The sequence below is a fragment of the Buteo buteo genome, chromosome 18 (assembly GCF_964188355.1).
Source record: "Buteo buteo chromosome 18, bButBut1.hap1.1, whole genome shotgun sequence".
NCBI classification, from domain to species: domain Eukaryota; kingdom Metazoa; phylum Chordata; class Aves; order Accipitriformes; family Accipitridae; genus Buteo; species Buteo buteo.
The window spans coordinates 6,861,879-6,884,232 of record NC_134188.1 but is presented as its reverse complement, the minus strand read 5'-3'; the positions used below and the strand labels follow the sequence as shown (position 1 = coordinate 6,884,232).

The window sequence follows — 22,354 nt, the reverse complement described above, 5'->3', positions numbered from 1 at the left end:
ATTGCTGCTGGAACATCTAGCTCTCTGGACTAGATAGGTTATTTGCCCAATTCAAAAACTTCCTTTTTAAGCAAAAAAAGCAAATGATCCTGCACATAAATTGATATTCAAATATAGTAGTTTTTGTAATGTCTCATTTATATAAATTTTTTGTTTGAATATACAATCCCTATTGTCTAAAGCTATAAAACTTTTGTGACTGAAAATTGTCACAATATACCCTGTGATTCCAATGGCAAAACAGGTATCCAGTCTGCAGACAGAAGAGAGGTAGCTGAGTACTGTTATTATCTTTACAAAACATTGCTAAAGCAAGAAAAAAACATAGCTCTTGAAAATGTACTGCATAGACTGTTAGTGATGTTTATCAAAGTTTGTATTAACAAATTTAGGATACAGGCTTGCAATTGTCATGCAAGCGTTTGCTTTACTCCCTGGGTTTTACCACAGCTGAGCCAGGGCAAAGAGGGAAATAATTTGGGTAGAAAGGGAAGTGTTAGAAATTACTTCTTGTTGAGTCATAGGGAAGCAAAAACTCCTTTATGACTGATTTACAATTCACTTCTTACTTTACTGGGATTTATACAAATACATATATAGTACTGTATTAATTTCAGTGATTGTGGTTGTACGTAGCAATTGCACTTGAAATACATACAGTGTGGCAGCAGTGCGTAGCTGGAAGAGCACCTACGTTCCCTGCCCAGGTGAGGGCATAAAACATCACAGCTACCCTACCAGTTCTCAGCCCTGCCTGTCTGGTCATGGTTAGAGGATGGAGTTTTCCGCTCTGTCATGTTTCAATCCATACTGAATGAAACCCAATCCATGCACCGATCTACAAGCTCATCACACAGCAACACTGAGAGCTTGCTTGAAACTTTTAGAACAGATCTGTAACCAGTATGCATGGAATTCACAATGTTCAATTACAACTTTGATTAACGAAAGTGAGTTACTCTCTGTTGGCTAAAGAAACAACCCTCGGACATACTTACTCTTATATTTACATACATGCCGTTGTCATTTAACTAGTGAATATATATGGTATGTGGTCTTCCTCTCCTCTTTTAGAAAACACATAATACAGTAGTTACCCACTTGAAAATGGTGTGCATTTAGGCAATACAAACGCTTCTGCTTATGTAGGTAATACCTTGTATAAGCGTTTTGGAACTGAGAGTGATAGAGTGTGTATACAAGCAGTAACTGTCATAAACAGGCTTAATTGACTCATATACTGCAGCAGGTTGTTTTTATTCTGTAACTGGGTAGTCCTAATGATGAAATGGGACTGCACATACAGAATACAAACCAGATACTTTCTACTTTCATCTTCTGTTGAAAAGACAAAGCAACTTTCATAGCCGGGGTGGGATGGATGCATTGTATAGTTGGATTTGAACAAGAGAATATCCTAAAATATTGTGTTCTTTTTTCACAAAACATATTTGGAAAAGAATTTGGTGAAAAGCAGAAGTTAGAAGTGAAGTAGGGAAATAGCTTTTCTGCTGTATCTAGCAATCTCCTATGTTTTGACATAAACTTTATGTGATACTGATTTAATACATGAAAGCAACTGAGAAAGAAATTGCGTTTTCTGCAAAATAGGTATTAGACACCCTCAACTGTCAGAGGTGTAAAGCGAGCTGCTAGAAGCAAAAGTCAGAAGGGCAATTGCTGACACCACCACAGTCATATTAACAGCAATATATACTTTGTGCCACCAGATCATGCTAAGTATTTCTGATTTATGGAGGAGAGACATACTGTCTTTTCATGCTGATAACCACTTATGTTATGAGGGGTGGGGAGAGAATATGTAGTTCAGCAGTGACAGATTATGCCATTTCCTCTGATTTTTTGCTTACTCAGATTTTTTTTCAGGTTATTTGAGGGTATCCCTGATTTGAGGCTTTATTCTCATGTAGTAGTATTTTTAAATGGCTAGACAATTCTCAAAGGTGAAAGTTTTGTGTATGAAATAATGTTACTTCTGTGCCCATATATCAGTTTAATTTAGATGACCATGGTAGCACCAAGATTTAACCTATCTTAATTACTAGAAGAAAACCACGTTGCAGAGATTGACTGTGCCTTACAGACATAGTGGTGTGTATCCAGTGCTGTGGAGTTCATATATATTTTAAATTCACATACACAGTGTAATTGTTCTACCACTTTAAACATAAAAGGCTGTCAGCAGTTGGAGCTTGTGAAAATATGCAGTGCAAGAGAAATGGTCTTGGAAACGAATAAATCAAATTCCGAAGATTTTAGTTTATAAGCACATTTCTCAGGATTTCCAAACAATGGCTAAATACTTCAATAGTCATTTTCTTCCCTAGGGCTTTTTGGTACATCTATTAAAAAAATAACAAAAACCAGCAAAATAAAACCAAAAAAGTTGTAGGGCACTAACTTGGAAACTAAAGGCTTTAAAGTCAGCACTTGGAGTACATTTGAAAAATGTGGTTTGACATGATGAACTTTTGGGTGTAGGCCATGCACGCAAATGGCCTTTTACAGATGTTGGGAGACTCTCTCTCTCCATGTTTACCACAGTCTCCCACAGTAAATTTTAATAAAGTTTCTTACCTCCTACTTGAAGGATCAGGCAGGGAGGCAATCTGCTGCTTTGTAAAGACTCAGATATATACTCGGGACAACTTACTTTCCATTGAAGTTAACGCTCAGTAGTATATATTACACATGTATTATATATATACATACATATATAATACCTGTAGTATCTGAATTATATATACACACATCATGTTTATACATAATACATTCTTTTGCTTCTTGGGGACTAGGTAGAGGGATTGCCTTTTTATTTTTAAATGAACATAAACATCTTTTAAACTTTTTTCAAAATGAAGGAGTTTTAAGAGAAGTCACATTGCCTTGCATTTTCCATGGATCAAGAGCACACATAAAGATAGCCACTGCAATTCAGCTGACAGGCAGTAACTTGTTAAATTGTCATAACTTGAGGGTATGTCTGAGCCCTTAATTCTCGTCAAATTAAGGTTGATACCGCTGACTTGGGCCAGTCAGCATAAAGGTAGTGGGCAAACACTTTTTATAATAGGGAAATACTCCTTTTCCCTCTCCTGACCAGAAATACCCATATTCCAGGAATTAAAAACATTTTAATTTACTTTTGTATCTTATTTTCAATCCTGACTCTGAAAGATGGCACTCTTGTCTAATGTTACCATGTTATCGCTATCTAAGTGGATTTTTGATTAGCTTTGTTTTATTGAGTAAACCCTCTTTGGGTTAGTATTGACTTGATATGGTAAGAAAGAAAACCCAAACATAATCCACATTTTATCCTCCTCAACTTTGGCAATTATTATATTACTATTATTATTTATTATATCCATGGAAGAAATGTAAAATGTTGCAAGTTCTATTTTTACATGGTTAATCTACAGAAACCTTTCTTTTAGGCATTCTGATTCCAGTAGTGACTGTAAGTAATCATGGTTCGGGAAAAAAAAAATCTGAGAAAATAAACATAAAATAAGTGATAAAGGAAGTCTTTTTCATTTTGTCCTGTCTCTGGTTGTTTGGTATAATAGGCTGAAAATTCAACTATTCTGTTTATTGGCAGAAGTTTTAGTGATACAGCTGGGATTCATATGTTCTGTATTAGCTGAGTTACTGCTATTTAGCCATCTTGGATTAACAGAAACTTTACTTGCTTTTAAGAACCACACCTTTGTATATACTGACGTTACAATGTACTATTGGTTTGTTAAGGGAAGAATGTGTATTTAGGCTTACTGCTCAAAATTATGCAGGAGACAGCTTGGTAATTTCAGTAGTTCTTCTTTAGCACTAGCACCTTTCCAGAATATGTTGGAACTAAGACTTAGAAAAGGAAATCTATTTGTTAAGTAAAATATATTTTTTGTTTTATTTTTGTGATGCATAATATGCATATGCTTTCCAAAATCAAAAAACAGTGTGCACCACCTCCCTCCTTTCTTAATGTATCACGTCCAATTCACAAAGTATTTAATTACATATTTAAATTTAATCATGTAATCATTTAATAGATGTAAGTACAAGTTTAAAGTTTAAAACGCACATCCTTGCTTTACTGAAATGGGACCATTAAGTCTGTGAGCCTGAAAAGAAAGAGAGAGTTTAAGAAAATGCATACATATCTGAGTAACACTGAAAGCAGAGTTCAGCAATGCCCAACGGGCCACTTCTACAATAGCAATCCACTTCTGAAATGTTGGTCTCTGCAGGGAAGATCACTATCATTATAATTAGAGCTACACTACAATGGACTGCTCACAGTAGCTATTCCAAAAAGTTCTTTGAAGGTGAAGATGAGTGGTAGGCATTCTCAGGAATAGAAAATTGCTTTCTCAAGTTAAAAAAAAAAAAACAACAAAAAACAAAAAAACAATCAACCAAATAAAATAAATCTTAAATAACTAGAGGGCTGAAATATTTTTTTTTTTTTTTGCTGTCCCAGTGTAAAATAAAATCGCTGTATTTCCAGTTTAGATGTTGCTGATGGGCACTAAAGAAAGATACGTAATTTATAATTTCCCAGAATATGTAGTATGAAATTATACTTGTAAATAGATACATTTTGTGAGCAAATGAAGAGAGACAAAAATATAGCACTTCCTCCTCCAGTTCTCTTGTTCTATTTTTGCTTTCAAAATTAACATTTCTTTTTTCTACTAATTATGAAGGCTTAATTTCTTAAAACTATTTAGTACTTTTAGGTAGGTACATCGATACAGGTATTGATATACATATATCAATACGAAAAATATTTGAAGATGTTCTGATCAGGGTTTTTTTGTATTGTTTTTGAATACTTGTCCGGGCTGTACTTAACCTTCTAAAGACTAGATCAAGCAGTTGACTAAAACTGAAAGCACAGTCCTTGGTTTTCACACCAACACCAGCACACGTTGCTGTATAGATAGCTTGTATTGGGTTTGCTTGGCAAGGAGGAGGTGGGGGTGATAGAGCAGCTTTGGTGAGCGCCTGTGGTCAACCCACTACAGTCCTTTTAGGGACTCAACATGGGCCATGAGGAGTTTGAGATAAGAATAGTAGTTGGGAGAGGTAACGGGCAAAACATGGACTGAACACAGCTAGAGAGTGAAGAGTGGAATGATTGTAGAGAATTTATATTGTTGTAATTGCGGTGAAGGGACAAGGGTGGATTGTGTGTAAATTGTCCACTTTTTTCAGTGTTGTGATGATGTTATTTTGATTTTGGTGTGGAGAATTCTTTTTGTTGATGTGAGTAAAATTTGTGAAGTTTGTGTGATGAACGTGGATTTTAATGATAATTCTTAAATATGTGATTCACAGAGGCGAGGGGTGGAATGTATTGGGTTTGCATGGCAAGGTTTTGTTTGGCTACAGGGGTGGCTTCTGTGAGAAGCTGCGAGAAGCTTCCCCTATGTCTGACAGAGACCCAAGATGGACCTGCCACTGGCCAAGGCCAAGGCCATCAGCAACAGTGGTAGCACCTCTGGGAGAACAGATTTAAGAACAGGGGGGTTGGGGTGGAAATGTGAACAGAATCTGCAGCTGGAGAGAGGAGTGAAAAGATGTGAGAGAAACAACCCTGCAGACCCCAGGTCAGTGAAGAAAGAGGGGAAGGAGGTGCTCCAGGCGCCGGAGCTGAGATTCCCCTGCAGCCCGTGGGGAAGACCATGGTGAGGCAGGCTGTCCCCCTGCAGCCCAGGGAGGTCCACGGGGGAGCAGATCTCCACCTGCAGCCCGGGGAGGACCCCACGCCAGAGCAGGGGGATGCCTGAAGGAGGCTGTGACCCCGTGGGAAGCCCACGCTGGAGCAGGCTCCTGGCAGGACCTGTGGCCCTGTGGAGAGAGGAGCCCACGCTGGAGCAGGTTTTCTGGCAGGACTTGTGACCCTGCAGGGGACCCACGTTGGAGCAGGCTGTGCCTGAAGGACTGCAGCCCGGGGAGGGGACCCATGCTGGAGCAGTTCATGAAGAACTGCAGCCTGTGGGAAGGACCCACGTTGGAGAAGTTCATGGAGGACTGTTTCCCATGGGAGGGACCCCACGCTGGAGCAGGGGACAAGTGAGGAGTCCTCCCGCTGAGGAGGAAGGAGCAGCAGAGACAATGTGTGATGAACTGACTGCAACCCCTATTCCCCTGTGCTGCTCGAGGGGAGGAGGTAGAGAAAATCGGGAGTAAAGTTAAGCCTGGGAAGAAGGGAGGGGTGGAGGGAAAGTGTTTTAAGATTTGGTTTTATTTCTTATTATCCTACTCTGATTTGATTGGTAATAAATTCAACTAATTTCACCAAGTCAAGTCTGTTTTGCCTGTGATGGTAATTGGTGAGTGATCTCTCCCTGTCCTTATCTCAACCCATGAGCCTTTTGTTATATTTCCTCTCCCCTGTCCATCTGCAGAGGGAGTGATAGAGCGGCTTTGGTGGGCATCTGGCATCCAGCCAGGGTCAATTCACCACATAGCTTTTTTTAATATAATTTTACGGCTTCTCACAGAATTATATCCCAGAACTTTACATACCATGCAGAAATTTCTGCAGTCTGTTTAAACTTAAAACTACAACTGCAAGAATCCTAGAAACTGAATGAAAAGTTTTCTCTGCAGAAGATTGCAATGCTGCTGCCAAGAGCATCGAAGTTACAACAAAAAGATTACCACGCTGGCTGCTTTTTCTTTTAAATAACAACGAAGATCTGGAAAAGAGGTCATAGAACTTAACTCTGTGAGTAATGGGAATTATAGAAGAACATAAAGAGAAGAACAGGTAATAGTCATTTAAGAGGAGAAGTACCTGGGACCCTGAATTGGAATTTCATTGTGTTATCTGGAACACAAATAATAGAGAGACCATCTGCTATGATAATGAAAATTATAACATTTCAATACAAGGACAAAGTTTCAAAATGTATTTCTAGTTCATTGTAGGAGACTTCAGCCGCTTTATTGACTTGAGGTTTGAGATTTGCTGTATTTTAATAACTCAGAATCACAGAATGGTTGAGATAGGAAGGGACCTATGGAGATCATCTGGTTCAACCCCCCTGCTCAAGCAGAGTCACCTAGAGCTGGTTGCCAGGAACATGTCCAGATGGCTTTTAAGCATCTCCAAGGAGGAAGACTCCATAACCACTCTGGTCAATCTGTGTCAGTACTCGGTGACCCTCACAATTAAAAAAGTGTTTTCTGATGTTCAGAGGCAAACCGCCTGTGTTTCAGTTTGTGCTCATTGCCTCTGGTCCACTGAGAAGAGCCTGGCTTTGTCCTCTTTGCACCCACCCTTCAAGGATTTATACACATTGATGAGATATATCCCCTTGAGTCTTCTCTTCTCCAGGCTGAGCAGTCCCAGCTCTCTCAGCCTTTAATCATAGGTGAGAAGGCTCCAGTTCCTCAGTCATTTTTGTGGCCCTTTGCTGGACTCTGTCTAGTAGCTTGAGTCTGTTGAATTTGGCAAGTTAAAGGATATAAAAAAGATCTGCTATAAATTTGCTCTCCACGCTTTTGATGTGACAGTGGAACATAATAGTACAAATCAAAGGTAAATAGAAATATTCAAGCAGGTGTAAATGCAGTAATACTTGTTTTTCTTCACATTGAAATCAGGAAATTAACAACTAAACTTTCTTCTGAATAATAGCCATGATCTGACCTCTCCACTGTTTTACATTCCTCCACTTACCAGCAACTACATGAAACTATAATCCATAGAAATTGTCTTTATTTAATAAGTTGGGGGTGTGTGTAATTTTGGATTCTTGATTTCCTGGACATTAATATTTTCTTTGGTATAAGTGGTCTGAAGACTTAGAATTGGATGTAATAAAGTTGATTTTCAAAATACCTAGCTTTTTGGCAATCTGCCCATTATAACAAAGAAATATGGTATTGTAAATGCTTTGTTGCCCATGTTTGATGTGTGTAGAGGAAATACCATAATTATTTGAGAAAAGTATTCCTGAGTAATGCAATTCCATTGATTGTACTAACTAAGCTTGTAAGTTTTATCCTGCTATTATTATATTGCAGTTAGGATATCAAACAATTTTATGTATGTACATTTGATTAGTGATTTTAATATACTCTGGCAGACATTTATCTCCCAATTTAAACTTATGACTGCATGGACCATTTCTTAGGAATTATAGTCTTTAAGTTTTAACCAAGATTTTCAGGGGGAAACAGGCACATTTAACTTATTTGTATAAGTTAATAAAATACGGTTTGTGGTTTTTTTAAAATTTGCTGTCAAAGAAATACTCAATATTTTGTTCCTTTTCTCATAAAATATTGTTGAATTGATGTGAACTTCAAAGTAATTGAAACAGATGAGCTCTCGGAATTCATAAGTTCTTAAAAAAAGAATTTTGTAACAAAAAAGAAGAGCATCCAAAGAAGAGCAATTAAGCTGGTGAAGGGTCTAGAGAACAGGTCTCATAAAGAGCAGCTGAGGGAACTGGAGTTGTTTAGTCTGGAGAAAACGAAGCTCAGGGGAGACCTTAGTGCTCTCTACAAGTACCTGAAAGGAGGTAGTAGCAAGGCGGGGGTCAGTCTTTTTTCCCGAGTAACAAGTGATAGGATGAGAGGAAATGGCCTCAAGTTGCGTCAGGGAAGGTTTAGATTGGATATTAGGAAAAATTTCTTCACTGAAAGGGTTGTCAAGCATTCAAACACGCTGCCCAGGTAAGCGGTTGAGTCACCATCCTTGGAGGTTTAAAAGACGTGTAGACGTGGTGCTTAGGGACACGGTTTAGTGGTGGACTTGGCATTGCTAGGTTAACAGTTGGACTCAACGTTCTTAAGGGTCTTTTCCAACCTAAATGATTATATGAATTTAATTTTAAAAGGCCATTTGTAGTTTTAAGAGAATTTTAATATTTGTAGTTAAAACTTGTGATACTTTTTCACTTTCCATGTAAAAGTAACAATGTTTGTCAAAGCTAGAAACATTGCTTAAGTCTTTACTAATATGGATATAAAGTCAAGCTGCTGAATTTTTACTAGAGGTATTGTCTTTATTAAAAAACTATCAATGAATTAAAAAAAAAGTTACTACAGTGGAAATCCTAGGTTTGATCCTAGAAATGACTATGGTGTCATGACATATGCAACCAAGCAAAATGGTACCTTTGACAGCATTTGAACTTCTGTGGGTGTCTCAGTTCTCAGAAAGTTTCCTTATTAAGGGAAGTTCATGTATTTGTGACTCCCTCTAGTGGATAGCTTTCTCAACTATACACTAGGAAATGATCTCCATATTAAAATCATCTAACATAATTAAAAATTGAGACATCTTTGTTTTTGTGGTGAAGATCTTACTCCGTTCTTACGGACAGTCAGAATGTGTTTGTGTGCATCTGCACTCATTATGACTTATTTTGCAATATATTTTAAGGTTTTTTTTTAATGTGGTTGCTGATAATTGTACCTATATATATTTGCAACTGATGTTTCTACATGAGCAGCTGGAACATCCTTTTTGTTCTGTGCTACGAACCTCTTCTATTTCCCAGACTTTCATTTACATGACTGTATATTCCTGAAATGTTTAAAATTTGCCTTAATTCTAATTTAATTTTATTTCAGGTACCACCAAAGTAAACCTTGTGAAGATCCCATCAACTGCTTCCAGTCCTCGCGACACTGCTCTAGCAGCTGTTATATGCAGTGCACTTGCGACAGTGCTCTTAGCTCTTCTTATTCTTTGTGTTATCTATTGTAAGAGGCAGTTTATGGAAAAGAAACCAAGCTGTAAGTTTCCAGTTATTACGGTTTCTCTGTAATATTCATATAATAGTATTAGTTTGGTGAATCTCTCTGTAGGTAAATAAACGAAATTTCTACAGCATTCAAGGAAGTTTAGCATTGAGATGAGCAAGCTAGCAGAAGCCCAAGGCTATATATCCATACGTGTTTGCCAGCTCACTGTGGATGCTCAAGTTTCTATGGAGAGAATGCTGTGCAGATGTCCAGAAATAATCCAACTGCATTAATTCTGTGCCATACTCTGTTTGTTAGATGCTGCACAGATATATGTGGACTATTTGGGATCCAAGCTGGGATGTCATTATAGAGTTGCAGTGCCAATGTGGAAATACCAGCTTGGAGGATCTGTGCATCCCATGCCATTGTGAAACAACTTAGCTTGTCAAGATAATGAATGTGGCCAGTTGTAGACAGCAGATTTGACATTAACAATTTTGGGTTTATAGGCATATTCAAGATGAATTAAATGCCTAAGCCAGTTAGATTTATAAATTTAAAAAGAAAAATCCATAACAGCTCAGCAATGTAATTCACAAATTGTTTATAATAAATATTTTTCTGCGCCATAATTTAAATTAAGAAAGAGAGAAGTCAAAAGCACTCTAGTTCCCATTTATCATTTTAAAATCTTTTATCAAAATATGTTTATAGCATCTAATGAACACTGGATGTCAAACAAGAATAATACCTAGGAAGAATTTATGTTATCACTGCTTACAGCACAAGCAAAAATAAAAAGATTCAGAGAGGCATTGTAAGAATTGTTCCTCACTGAGAAGATGCTTTACAATGTAAGTTTTAAGAAATTCAGACATAGTGAATTCAAACTTCAGTTAGTGAAATTTAGTAAGTCATTTGCCTTGGCCTACAATTATACAGATTAAAGGAAGTCTGCTGTTAATATAAAGCTCTTTAAGATAACATAAACAAAATCCCAGTGGCTGAAAGCTGAATGTGGAAAATTTCAGATGGGAATCACTGAGAATCATTAAACACTGAAAAAATGTAACAGTGAATAAGATATACTCGCAAATCATCATCAAAATAAGAGCAGATGTCTTCCTAGAAGAAGCTGTAGTTGAACCAGCTGGTCTAGGGTTTCTTGCAAAATCTGTGGTTTGCGTTATATGAAACCACTTGATCATTGTGGGTCTTTCAGTTGGAAAATGTATGAAAACACTGTATAGTATGACATTTAACCATTCTGTGAAGATAGGGGGCTCTGAACAGGAAAAAGAGTGTAATTTACTAATATATATTTTTATTCATTTTGTCCAAAGGGTCTCTGAGATCGCAAGACATTCACTACAATGGCTCTGAATTGTCATGTTTTGATAGAACACGGCTAAATGAATATGACCACAGAACTTGTTGCCAGTGCCAGAGAAGCACATCACAGACATGTGGTATGTTAGGTCTTCTTAAAAGTGACTCTATGGCATAATGAACATTTATCTAACACTTGAGTTGCAAAATTTACCTTTAACTACAGAACTAACATTGTCAAACTACTCTTTGTCCTAGGCTAATTTCTCAATAAGCACATAGTAGCTGTTTGGTTATGATTTTTTTTTTTGTTTTCATTCCAATGACCCTTCACTTAAAAAATAGCTTTAAATGTCTATCTTACTTCTTTCTGATGAAAGTAGCACTGTGTCTGGCTTGAGACTTAAATTGGTGTGAAGGATTTGCCAGACAGTATCTAAGAACATGACACGAACTCTAAAGGACATCAAAAACCTGAACAATTCAAATGATTGAGATTTTGTGAAGTTGTATCAGAACAGATGCATTTATGATGTTAATAAATACATAATTTAACACAAGACCACGGGCTTAAGTACCATGCTAATATCTTAGCTCAGAATGTGATACTTCCTCTCACATGTATCTAATTGAAAAGTAAATTAATTTTAAAAGTAGATATTCATGACTGGCATCTGTATTACTCCTGGAGGAATGGCTTGGCTCTTATAAGTAATTCCATTTGAAAGGAATAAATTAAAGAAACCATGTTTTGCAATAAGGAATCTCTTTCCTAAATCCATATATTATAATATAACTGGCATACTCAAGTTTGAAACAGTACAGAGACTAAGTTTCTACAGAGCTTTAATACTTTTAACATTATTAAATTAATTTTCATTCTTTAGGACCAGTTCACTTGATTCCATCACTGTGCTGTGATGAAACCTGTAGCATGGAGCACAGCAGTCACAGTTGTGCTTTCCACTCACAGACTACACTTAATGAAAGGTAACTTAGTTTTATAAATGTCTATTAAACATTAAATATTTCTTATGCAGTCAAATTAATATTTATACAGATACAGTAGCTGTTTGGAGTGGAATGAGGGATTTTGATGAACTGGAGCCATACACTCCTGTTCTGTGCAAAAACAGGTTTATGGTGAAAAATTGATTTTTAAGTATTATTTAATAAAAGCTGACATGATATATCAGTTTCTCTGATGAAGAAGTGACTTCTCTCCCAAGCAGATAGTCTTCCTCTTACTCTATGGTACTTTAGAGGCTTTGGTGACCCCCTCTTCTGCTGTGGGTTAGCAAGGTGCTGCATAAACCTGTGAATCTGGGGGGATTAAGGTACAGTTTAGAAGTATCATGAGGATTTTCTTTTTTCAGAAGCTCTTAATGACTGTGAGATTTGAAATACCTAGTATTTCTTAATTTCTACCAGATTGTAACCATTAGTTTCTTCTTATCAGCTAAATATAAATAAAGTAGCAGAGTAGTTATTCCTACAGCAGTGCCATGAGCTAAATATATAAAATTTATGGTGTCATTCAGAGTTTCCTGGTTACAGATTTTAACACAGGATGTATTTATTTCTTTTAGCTAGAATTGTTTTCCATATAAGGTTTAAATTGGTCTCCAGCTGTTTTGTTCTCATGGCCAAATGTAACTAAAATTGTAGAGGCAGCTAGCTTCTTCATAGGTATTGTTTATGCAAGGTGACTTAGTGACCCAAGTACAAGATACAAAATACCTAGATTTTCTATAACAACTTGTTTAAATACCAGCAAGCTTGAGTCATCCTTTTATACCACCAAGGCTGACAAATTGAGAGTTATGTACTTTGTGAGGCATCTTTTGGTTAAGGCTTTAAAAATAAATGTTATATTCATGCTCTGTGGACATCAAAGATCCCGTGGTTCCTTCCAGTAGAAATGGAGTTTGCTCCAATTTCCTTTGCCAAAATAATGTATTTCCTTCAATTGTGGTGCAATGTCCTGACTTTTGGCCTCATCTATGAAAATGCTTTGTGTGTATATCAAAGCTTTTAAAGCATCATGTTTTGGAAATGAGTAAGGCTGCTTAAAATCTGTTACAGGCGATGTTAATGTGAGTTGAGTTTTGTCACACAAATTATTACTGTGTATCAGACTTAATATAGCCTTTAGATTTTCATAAGTCTGTAGACAGTTTTTGGAAATAAAATGTATTAGTATATCTTTTTGGTTTTGTTAACACTTATTTTGGTATACTATAGTAAAAAACATTACTGGGTTTTCAACAGAGATAGGCATGTATAGTGCACTCAGACATGTCAGTATCATCATGCACTTTAAATACACTTGAGATAGAAAATATTTGAGTTTCTACTTCCACTTTCTTCCATTTTCCATAAAAGAAAAATAATCCTTATGAGATTTAAAAATCCTTGCCCTTCTTTAATATTATGTCCTTTCCACATGTAAGAGAATATGAGAAAATCTTTTCACATGTTGAAGGCTAGACAGAACAAACTGAAAAATCTAAAGTGAATGCATGTTCAATACGAGATCACGCAGATAGAAGGACTTTCAAGCAGTCTTGTTGTCTATTCCCTTCTCCCATCTGAACCCACTTTACTTCTTTTACTTCTGTTAGATATTTGTCTAGCCTGTTTTGGCGGGGGGGGGAACTAGTGTTGGAGATTCCACAGTCTTCCCAACCATCTTTCTTGCTGCAATTTAAGCTTGTTGTATCTTGTCTTAACACACACATCCCCCCGCCATGCATTGAGAACAAAAAAATTCCTTCCTCTTTCCAACAGTCTTTGTATCTGAACACTACTATAGTATTTTTTATCATATTTCTGTTCTTTAGACTATAAACAACCCCAGCTGTAGTTCATGTTTTCTGTAACCCTGAATTCACAGTATGAAGGGCTCTGGGCATCCTCTTTACCTTTAGTAGTGTTCTCCTGAGCTTTCTTCATTTCCAGATGAGGAACAAACTGTATTCCTTCTCAAAAGAATTTGTTTGTACAGGATGCCTCTAGAGTACTAACTTAATAGAACCCTGTTAAACCTTCTTGAAATACCTATAATTACTAATGACAGTAATTACAATACTGATAATATTTTCTGGAATGCTTTTGAAACCGTCTTTTATCCTTTTGCAGGGCTTCTGATTCTGTTGGAGAAATGATTCCTACCTTCCTTGGTTCTCTTTCACACTCTACCTGTGGAGACATTTCAGATGCTTGGCCTCTTATGCAAAACTCAGCTTGTTGTGACAGCATTTCTTTCTGTGAATCATATTCAGAACTGGCTGGAGGATCTGCAAAATCCTGCAGCCCTGAGACTGAAGATGCAGCCACTGTTGAGTTGGATAATAATCAGGAACTAAGTGACGTACTTATTTCAGCTAAGTCTCTGGATGGAAACATTGCAAAGCCCTTTGAAATCTCCAAACATAGAACATGCATAGAAGTTTCATCACTTCAGAACTCAGTGGCTGCTGAAACCCAGCCAAAGACAAAGCATAATGGAACAGCAAGTGACTCTACAGACTGATAAAGAGGTAAAAAACAGAACTACAAAGGAGTGAGATGAGTACTTAAGGCATGTAGAGCTAGATAATAATAGAATTGTAAAAAGTTGTAGCATTATGTTTCTCCATAGGTTACAGCTAGCCATTGCTGAAATAAATGAAAACTCTACAAGAGATCCAATGGTTTTACATTTTTAAATCACTGACTGAATTTGAAAAGTGTAATTACTCAAACTGCAATGTTGAGATAATATGAACCAGAATACAAGGGTAAGTCTGTATACCAGTTAGCTTTTATCAGGGTGGTTTTTTTCATTAAATTTCAGGGGAAAAAAATCAGTTTAATACCCTTATGACCAAACTATTATGTGAGGCTAGTCCTTGTTTATGAGGGAGGAACTGAGGACTTGTCTTTGCTCATTGTAAACAAAGCATAAAAAACATGCAAGTGTTCACCCAAAAATATTTACAAAGCCTTCTCTGTGAAGTTTCTACAGCAATAGCAGAAACAGAAGAGAGAATCTCAAATGCTTTTTAATGCAGTCATATTCCCATGTAATCAGATAAAACATTCCATTAGTTTGTCCATAAACTACAATTTAATCTATAAAAGTTGCGAGAAAATGCAGGTCTGAGGTCAAAATGAGAAGAGGTAATAAACAATCATGTCTACTGCATAACAAGGTAACCAACACAAAAAGTCACTCTGCTACTGCTTCATCATTATATCTTTTTGAATATTAGCTGTGGTCTGTATTTTTAAAATGGCATTTTCTACTGTTGGAAGTCACTTGGAGCAACAAGTAGCTAATCTGTGAAAGGATGCCAAATTATGGCATGTGTACTGGTGGTGTTACTCAAGGGTTATGCAGGCTGTGGCTGGAAAGCTGAAATAGTCTCTTGTGCATGTATGCAGAAGTAGAAACAGAAGCAGTTGTCACTAATATTAATAATCCACCAACCTTAATTAAGAAAATTACTCTATCTGTAATTATGAAAATTTTGGGTCATCTGCAGAAATAAAACTGCCTTCCTTTGATCCTCTTCCATTTGGTTTGCCTGCCACTTTTATATTGTTCTTAAATAAGTAGAAAGTAATTAGTATTTAACAAAAAATATGCATATTGTGAAAACATGTAAGTGCAATCGTTAAGTCTTTGTAAATCAAGCCTTAATTCTTTAGGTGACGTTTTCAAGAGGGGAAAGGGAGGTAAACAGACTGCTAAGTCAAGAATTTTTTTGCCATTGACTTTAATGGAACTCATATATCACCCTGAAAATCTACTGCTGTCCCTGAAAATATCAACCTTATCTAGGTCACACATATTTTTCTCAATATATTATTTACAATATATAGTTTTGTCCATAACAATGTCTGGCACTAACTGCCCATGTGTCAGATAGCAATTGTCATAGTTTGGTATATGCCAAATATCATTAGGCGATAGTCATATTTTCTAGGTATATATAGGAAGGGACAATGACATGGCTGTGACTGCAAATCTCGACGCTGCTAGTTCCCAGTTTTTTAGTGGTTATCAATGGAACTTGAATGCTCTCTTGATGTTTTAAGGGAATATATTTCCATATTAACAAGATTTTAAAAAATCAAGAGTTTGTGGGGTTTTTCCCACTAAACCATGTATCAACTTCAGAGGTATGTGATTAATATTATTTAGATTTTTTCCTAGATGAAAGGAGCCACAGAATTTCAAATATCACTATAAAATTAACTTATATTTCACCATATTTGTTATGGTATAGAAATTGTAAATTTTCTTAATGATTCCCATGTGTATGTAGACATCTTTTCTCACATTTCAAAATCCTGTATTTTCTGATGGTTTTGTACTCTCATGTATTACTACAGAGATTTGTGTATAATTCTGAATAAGCAAGATGGTTTGGGAGGGTTAGGTTTTTCTTCATTTTTTTTTCTTTAATAGACTTTACTGATTCATTTTGTACAATTTCTCCATATTCGGACTCTACAGTGCATCATTATATATGCGACTTTGGTGGAGAGATTTAAGCAGCATTTGAGGGACAGGACCAGAACTAGGCTTACCTGAGATGTATTTTCAGGCTGAACTCCGACCAGCTGTACAGCTCCAAGAAAATTATTTCATCTCAGCCTACGCCATTTTTCCATTTGCCCTTCATCTTTCTTGTATTTTTGAAATATTTTGAGGGAAGGATGGTCTTTTTAGTACATGCGGATGTATTACAGTCTTGCATAGGGCCATACTTCATTATTATATTGCAAAATAAATAATAATGTGATAAAGTCAGAAGATAGCATATTTTTATTTATATGCATATAAATGTAAGTTTTTTAATGGGTGTTTTAATACAGGTCCAGTCTGCAGGTTTAGGTGAATTTTTACAGCAAGCAGTAAGTATAGCTGTATTTTTTTTAGTGTTTAGTCAAGTATAGATGTGCATACAGGGTTTTTTATGACTTTATATAACCACTGTTCTATCGCTTTCTTTTAGGAGAGCAAGTTATTTCTCTCAGCACTAAAGCTGAACGCTTCCTGTATGCTCCTCTGCTGATTCTCATCAAACTTAGTCTGGTCTTCAATGTTGCATGGTTTCAAAATCAGCTGGAAAAAAAATGGCATCATTTCACACCTTCTGAGCAGTTGCATCTGAGCCGTAACAGCTGTAAAGTGAAACTTCAAGGAGCATCCTAGGAGAACCCTGAAAGTGGATTTATGACCTTTTGCATCTCTTTTAAACAAAGAACTTTCTGTTCCCTCAGATTCTCAAAAAGTCTAGTGGAGTGAGCTTAAAAGTATATGTAAATACAGCAAGAAATATAAATACTTCAGTGTGTTTAGGTGCGTATCTTAAATATGGCTACAGATGTCAGAAGGCGTGGGACAAGATGTTGCCAGTTATTCTGCTTGCAGATTTATGCATGCATTAGGATTTTTTTGGCTGGTTCTAATTTTAAATCAGTTTCCTGCTGTTGAAGGACTTAAAAAATAAACATTTCTATTTATGCAAGGATCATCTATCAATGAACTGAAGCTTTTATTATATATTACATTATAGTCAATAAGCTAGTTTGGGGAGTTAAAGAATTTGCATGTTACAATATGTATGGTTGAAGTCCCCTCCATCCAATTATTACATTTGTGGGAGGGGGCCTTGTTTTGTTAAATATAGCAGGAGATTAGCTTTAAATTAGATTTAGTTTAATGAGAGTCAGCCGTATAGATAGGGATGTTGTATTTAATTGGTAGTCTCAGTATTGGAATACAGCACTTGTTGTTATAGCGTGTAATTTTTGGATGTTGAAATAAATGTAATCAACTGTCATATCAAAATGTCAAACTATAGCAGGTGTGCTATAAAAGTATTCATACAATGAGACTATGACTAATAATTTTTAGTAATGCATTATGTTTAAGGGTCAAGCTTCATGGTGACCTAATTCGTTCATTTAGCAGGCCTTTTCTTTTCATTCATGTCACTCAGTCCTTCTCACTGTAGTATTGTGTAAATTCAATTTTTCCACACAAAATATAAAAATTAATTCATAACATTATTTTTAATGTTTAATTCAACCCGAGTTGAATCCTCAAAGTTGCGTGCATGCCTAGTAAATTACCAAGTCTCTGCCCTCCTTGCTGTTCTTCCAAGATTTTTTTAACTGCAGTTTGTTGCACCACATCCCATAATACCATTTGTTCTGCAGCCATTTTTATCCCTAAAATAGTTTTCACTTCTGTGAGTAATCCCAGTAACCTCTACTGATTCATTACATTCAACAGGCTCAAACTTGTCAGTGTGAACTCTAGCAATTATTCTTTAAAGTACCCAATGTGCCTTGACAAAAGTAAAGCAATCAGCAAAACAAATGCAAATTTGCAATAAATATTACTCATCTTTCCACACACAGTTTGTGTGGCAATGGAAATGTTGAGACAGTATTCATATTCCATAATGGAAAAAGACTTTTCGCTTTGAAGCACCCAGTAGAAGGTTGAACCCGCACAAGAATAGCTAAAGCCAGTATAGGCAGCCAAGGCAGCAAGATGCTTCAGCTAAAACCAGTGAGATTATTCTCACACTTTTGCATGTGTGCAAAAATCATGAATAATAGTTACCAAATTCAAACCAAAGTGACGAAATTATGTAAGTGATTTTTTTTTTTTTAAAGCAGTAAATACTACCATTTGGTCACTGACAATAATATGCAGTTATACAGGGAGTACAATTACTCAGCTAAATACTTTGAAGTATCTATTCAAATAAGAGTAGTTTTGAATACTTTCTTTGGATACTTTCATACATTTAAGAAGTGACAAAATGTTATTTTTCACTACATGTGCATGAAGAGATGTGTGCTTCTTTGTATATACTTTGTGAATAGAATAAATCCAATGTGCATTTCAGTATATGGCAAGATATTTTTAGAACATACGGAGATTTAACTTTTCACTAATAACAGTTCTTTAAAACGCTATGTTCAAAAGTTTTGCCAGCGTCTGCCACAGTAAGTATGTTTTCCCATTGGAATTTACACTTTGTATAATCATTTTTGTCCGGCAACTCTAGAGAAAAATACTCATTTCTTTAAATGAGTCACAGACAGCTTGAGAGCAAATTGGGAGGAAAAAATGAAGAGAGTACTTTTTTAATATATATGTATATTATGTATATACTTTTTTCCTTTATTTAACCAAATTGGTCTTTTTTATATTGCCTGTGGCAAGCAATGTTGTACATGCCAATAGAAAACATACACTACCACCGCATTTAGACTGCCCACGTATCATGTCTAGGGACTTACAGAGCTTTTTTAAATACTCCTTTAAGGAATGTAAATTAAAATCTTGTATAAATCGTTTTGTAATACTTTTTCTACTTGTGAATAAAATGTTATGTGAACCAGTCTTGGTTTATTGATCTCAAATTAATAATAGCATTCTATACAAAGTTAGTGATCAATTCTTTTATTATTTTTAGAATTCCATAATGGTTTAATTGTATTAAAATTACGGTATAATTTGGTACATCTTTGTCTTGAGATGCTTGCTGTTTAACAGTAGCATCATTCTTCAAGCTGGAGGACCTTGAAAAAGCAGCAAGTTAATATCAATCCTTCACATCATGTGCTTCCAAATCTTTTCAAAATTTTGCTTCTCAAGAAAGGAAAAGAAAAAAAAGCTGGTTAGCACCCCAGATTGCTGTCCATATGATGTCTTTCAAAAGAAGACCAAGTACTCCATACAGTAGACTGTTTCAGACAAGATAGATACATAAAGAAAGAATGAGAGTAGCTGTATTTCTGAAACTGAAAAGGATGCCCTGATCCTGGCCCCTGATCAGTACCAGCAGAGTTGCACTGCAGCAGCCGAGAGTGGTTTCAAACCTTGGTTGAAGAAAGAGGGAATTGGAGAACACCGATAGAGAAGACTAATGACCCGTGATTATTTAGGCCATTTTTCAAACATTGTCCAGAAGGTTTGTATGTTGAAAAGATTCAGAGAAGTGTTACTCAGAGGGGATGCTGTACAATTTAAATGATTAAGAAAGGGATGGCATGGTTTGACTGACAAGAGTAGAGGACTGAGAAGAAAGAGTAATTTGATAATCACATATAATTATGTGACTTCTTACAGTAAAGACATAAGAAGCCATGACTGGAAACTGAATCCAGATAAGGATGGTAGGTAACATAAAGCCACGTTGTTTGTGGTGGAGAATTTGTAGCACTATTGGTTTTTATGGGAAAGTTTGAGAGACGTTGAAAGCTGCTCTGTCCCTGTTGCTAGTTCAGTCTAACAAATTTCACATTGGTTCTTGTCAGTGTATTTCTGTCATTTCTCCAGCCTTTTAAGTACATAATTCAGAGCCTACCTGGGGAGCACCTTCCCAGAACAGCAAGGTCTCCTTATACAACTGTGCCCACATGCTGCACTCCTGAGTAGTCTTCTACTTGTCTTCTGCTGAGGCTGTCAAAAATGGCAGCAGTCCACATCCCCATCCCACCTGATCATCCTTCCAGTTCCCTTAAACACTTGCAAGTCTTCAAAGCGGCACACGGCATGTTTGGCAGTTCACTCTGTGTCAATAAAAGTAGCTTCGTGACTCTCAGCACCGCTAGGATCACGATGGTGTGCCCCTGCCAAAAATAAAAATAAAATAAATCAGGAAAAAACACAGGAATTGAAAAAAACAGGTATTTATTCTATTTTATCTGGAAACAAAATACAACTCAAAACACATTACGTATGCGATCATAAAACTTGCATATACATTTGCTCATATCAGACATTATATAAATGTCATTAGCAAGGCTGCAATTTTCTAGCCAACTGTCTTTCTAAAAGAGGTCTACAGGAAAAAAAAACAAACCACACCACCCCAAAATCTTTTCCCTGCTTGCATTACTTTTCAAGTACAACAGCATTTCCTGCCTTTTCTACAAGGTAGACCAAGCTCTTAATCCAATGCTCCTCATCCTAGCAGGAGTTTGAGATCGTATGGCTTTTCCCTTTGTTGTGGGCCCTTTGAGGGCCTTCCGTTTGCATTCCTGCGAAGTCCCTCCAAGCAACAACCTTCAGGCATTAAATTAATCCTCTCACTGACTTTGGTGATGGAGGTTTAGATCGCTACCTGCAGCACATTCCAGTGCAGACACTGCTGCTTTGTTTTGCCCTTTTGAAAAAGGGGTATTGAAGGGAGCGTGTAGTGTTCCATCAGGCACGGAGCAAGCTGAGGTGGGGTACCGCGGGGCAAAGCCACACAATGCACACTTTGTGCTGGCAGGGTGCAATTTAATCCATATTTAGTTTTGGCATGAGTGATGGTAAAACCCACTTGCTCTTCACATTGCACATCAGCCATTTTGATTATGTCCGATAAGGTAGCGCTTTCAATAGGATAAAAATAATAGTGGGTGGATTTGCTAGTGAGCCTGCTGGTTTCCACAACAGCAGTGAATGATGGGATTAGAGGAAATGTTTTCTAATAGCGTACTGACAAGAGAGGGTGGCTGATTGAGGGCACACCGAGGCTTCTAGCAAGTGCCACAGCTTTAACAGCAGGGTCAGTTGAGTAAGACTGAGATTTTTTTTCCCATCATTTGATTTTCTAAATCCTTCCTTATCACAGTCAGATTTAATTTTTTCTTCGTTGACCTGACAAAGGGAGATTTGGCTTGTTCAAAAGGTTATAAATGACATTTTTCTAAAGCATTGGTGGAGAAGCACACAAAAAAAGAAGGCAGCTTTTAGAAAGTGCTTTCTCTGAGCCTCGGTCTTTGTGGAGTTTTCCATTTCTTCTGCCCAGGTCCCAGTCTCAGTTTGTGGACGGACAATTCACATGCTATTCAGCATGCAAAAATTCTCCTAAGTATAGCAGATAGATAGTATACCAAAATCTAGTCTGTAATCAACAGTTTAAGGAAGAGCACTGATTTAAAGCTTGGAAAAAATTAAACCACTGGAATTCAAGAAATCACCTTGATTTGCCCAAGATCTATATCAGACAGTTCATTGGAACATAATGATAAATATATAAAAATACAGAATGTGTATGTGTACATGAAGATATATTCTACAGTAGAATAAAATACTAACCAAGTTTAAAAGAACCAATCATCTTGCATGTGATCTGAGGCATGGCATTGTCCAGGCCAGTTAGTAATTTTATTCCTAAATTCTTAAACAGAAGGAAATTACAGAACACTATGGACCAACTCAGATGAGACCTTTACACTATACGAACATTTCTTTTGCATATGGCAGAGGTTACAAAAT

The 22,354-nt window shown here is 36.5% G+C and overlaps 1 protein-coding gene across 2 annotated transcripts in view; it reads left to right on the top strand.

Annotated features, from left to right (window-relative positions):
• The window catches only part of TNFRSF19 (TNF receptor superfamily member 19), a 62,996-nt gene extending 43,514 nt beyond the window's left edge, over window positions 1-19,482 (top strand). For both annotated transcript variants that reach the window (XM_075050721.1, XM_075050722.1), the window contains exons 6-10: window positions 9,619-9,783; window positions 11,079-11,204; window positions 11,952-12,054; window positions 14,206-14,606; window positions 17,073-19,482. In XM_075050721.1, coding sequence (XP_074906822.1) covers window positions 9,619-9,783; window positions 11,079-11,204; window positions 11,952-12,054; window positions 14,206-14,599 — 788 coding nt within the window. In that variant the 3' untranslated portion in view covers window positions 14,600-14,606; window positions 17,073-19,482. The remainder of the gene's footprint in view (window positions 1-9,618; window positions 9,784-11,078; window positions 11,205-11,951; window positions 12,055-14,205; window positions 14,607-17,072) is intronic.
• The last annotated feature ends 2,872 nt before the right edge of the window (window positions 19,483-22,354 follow it).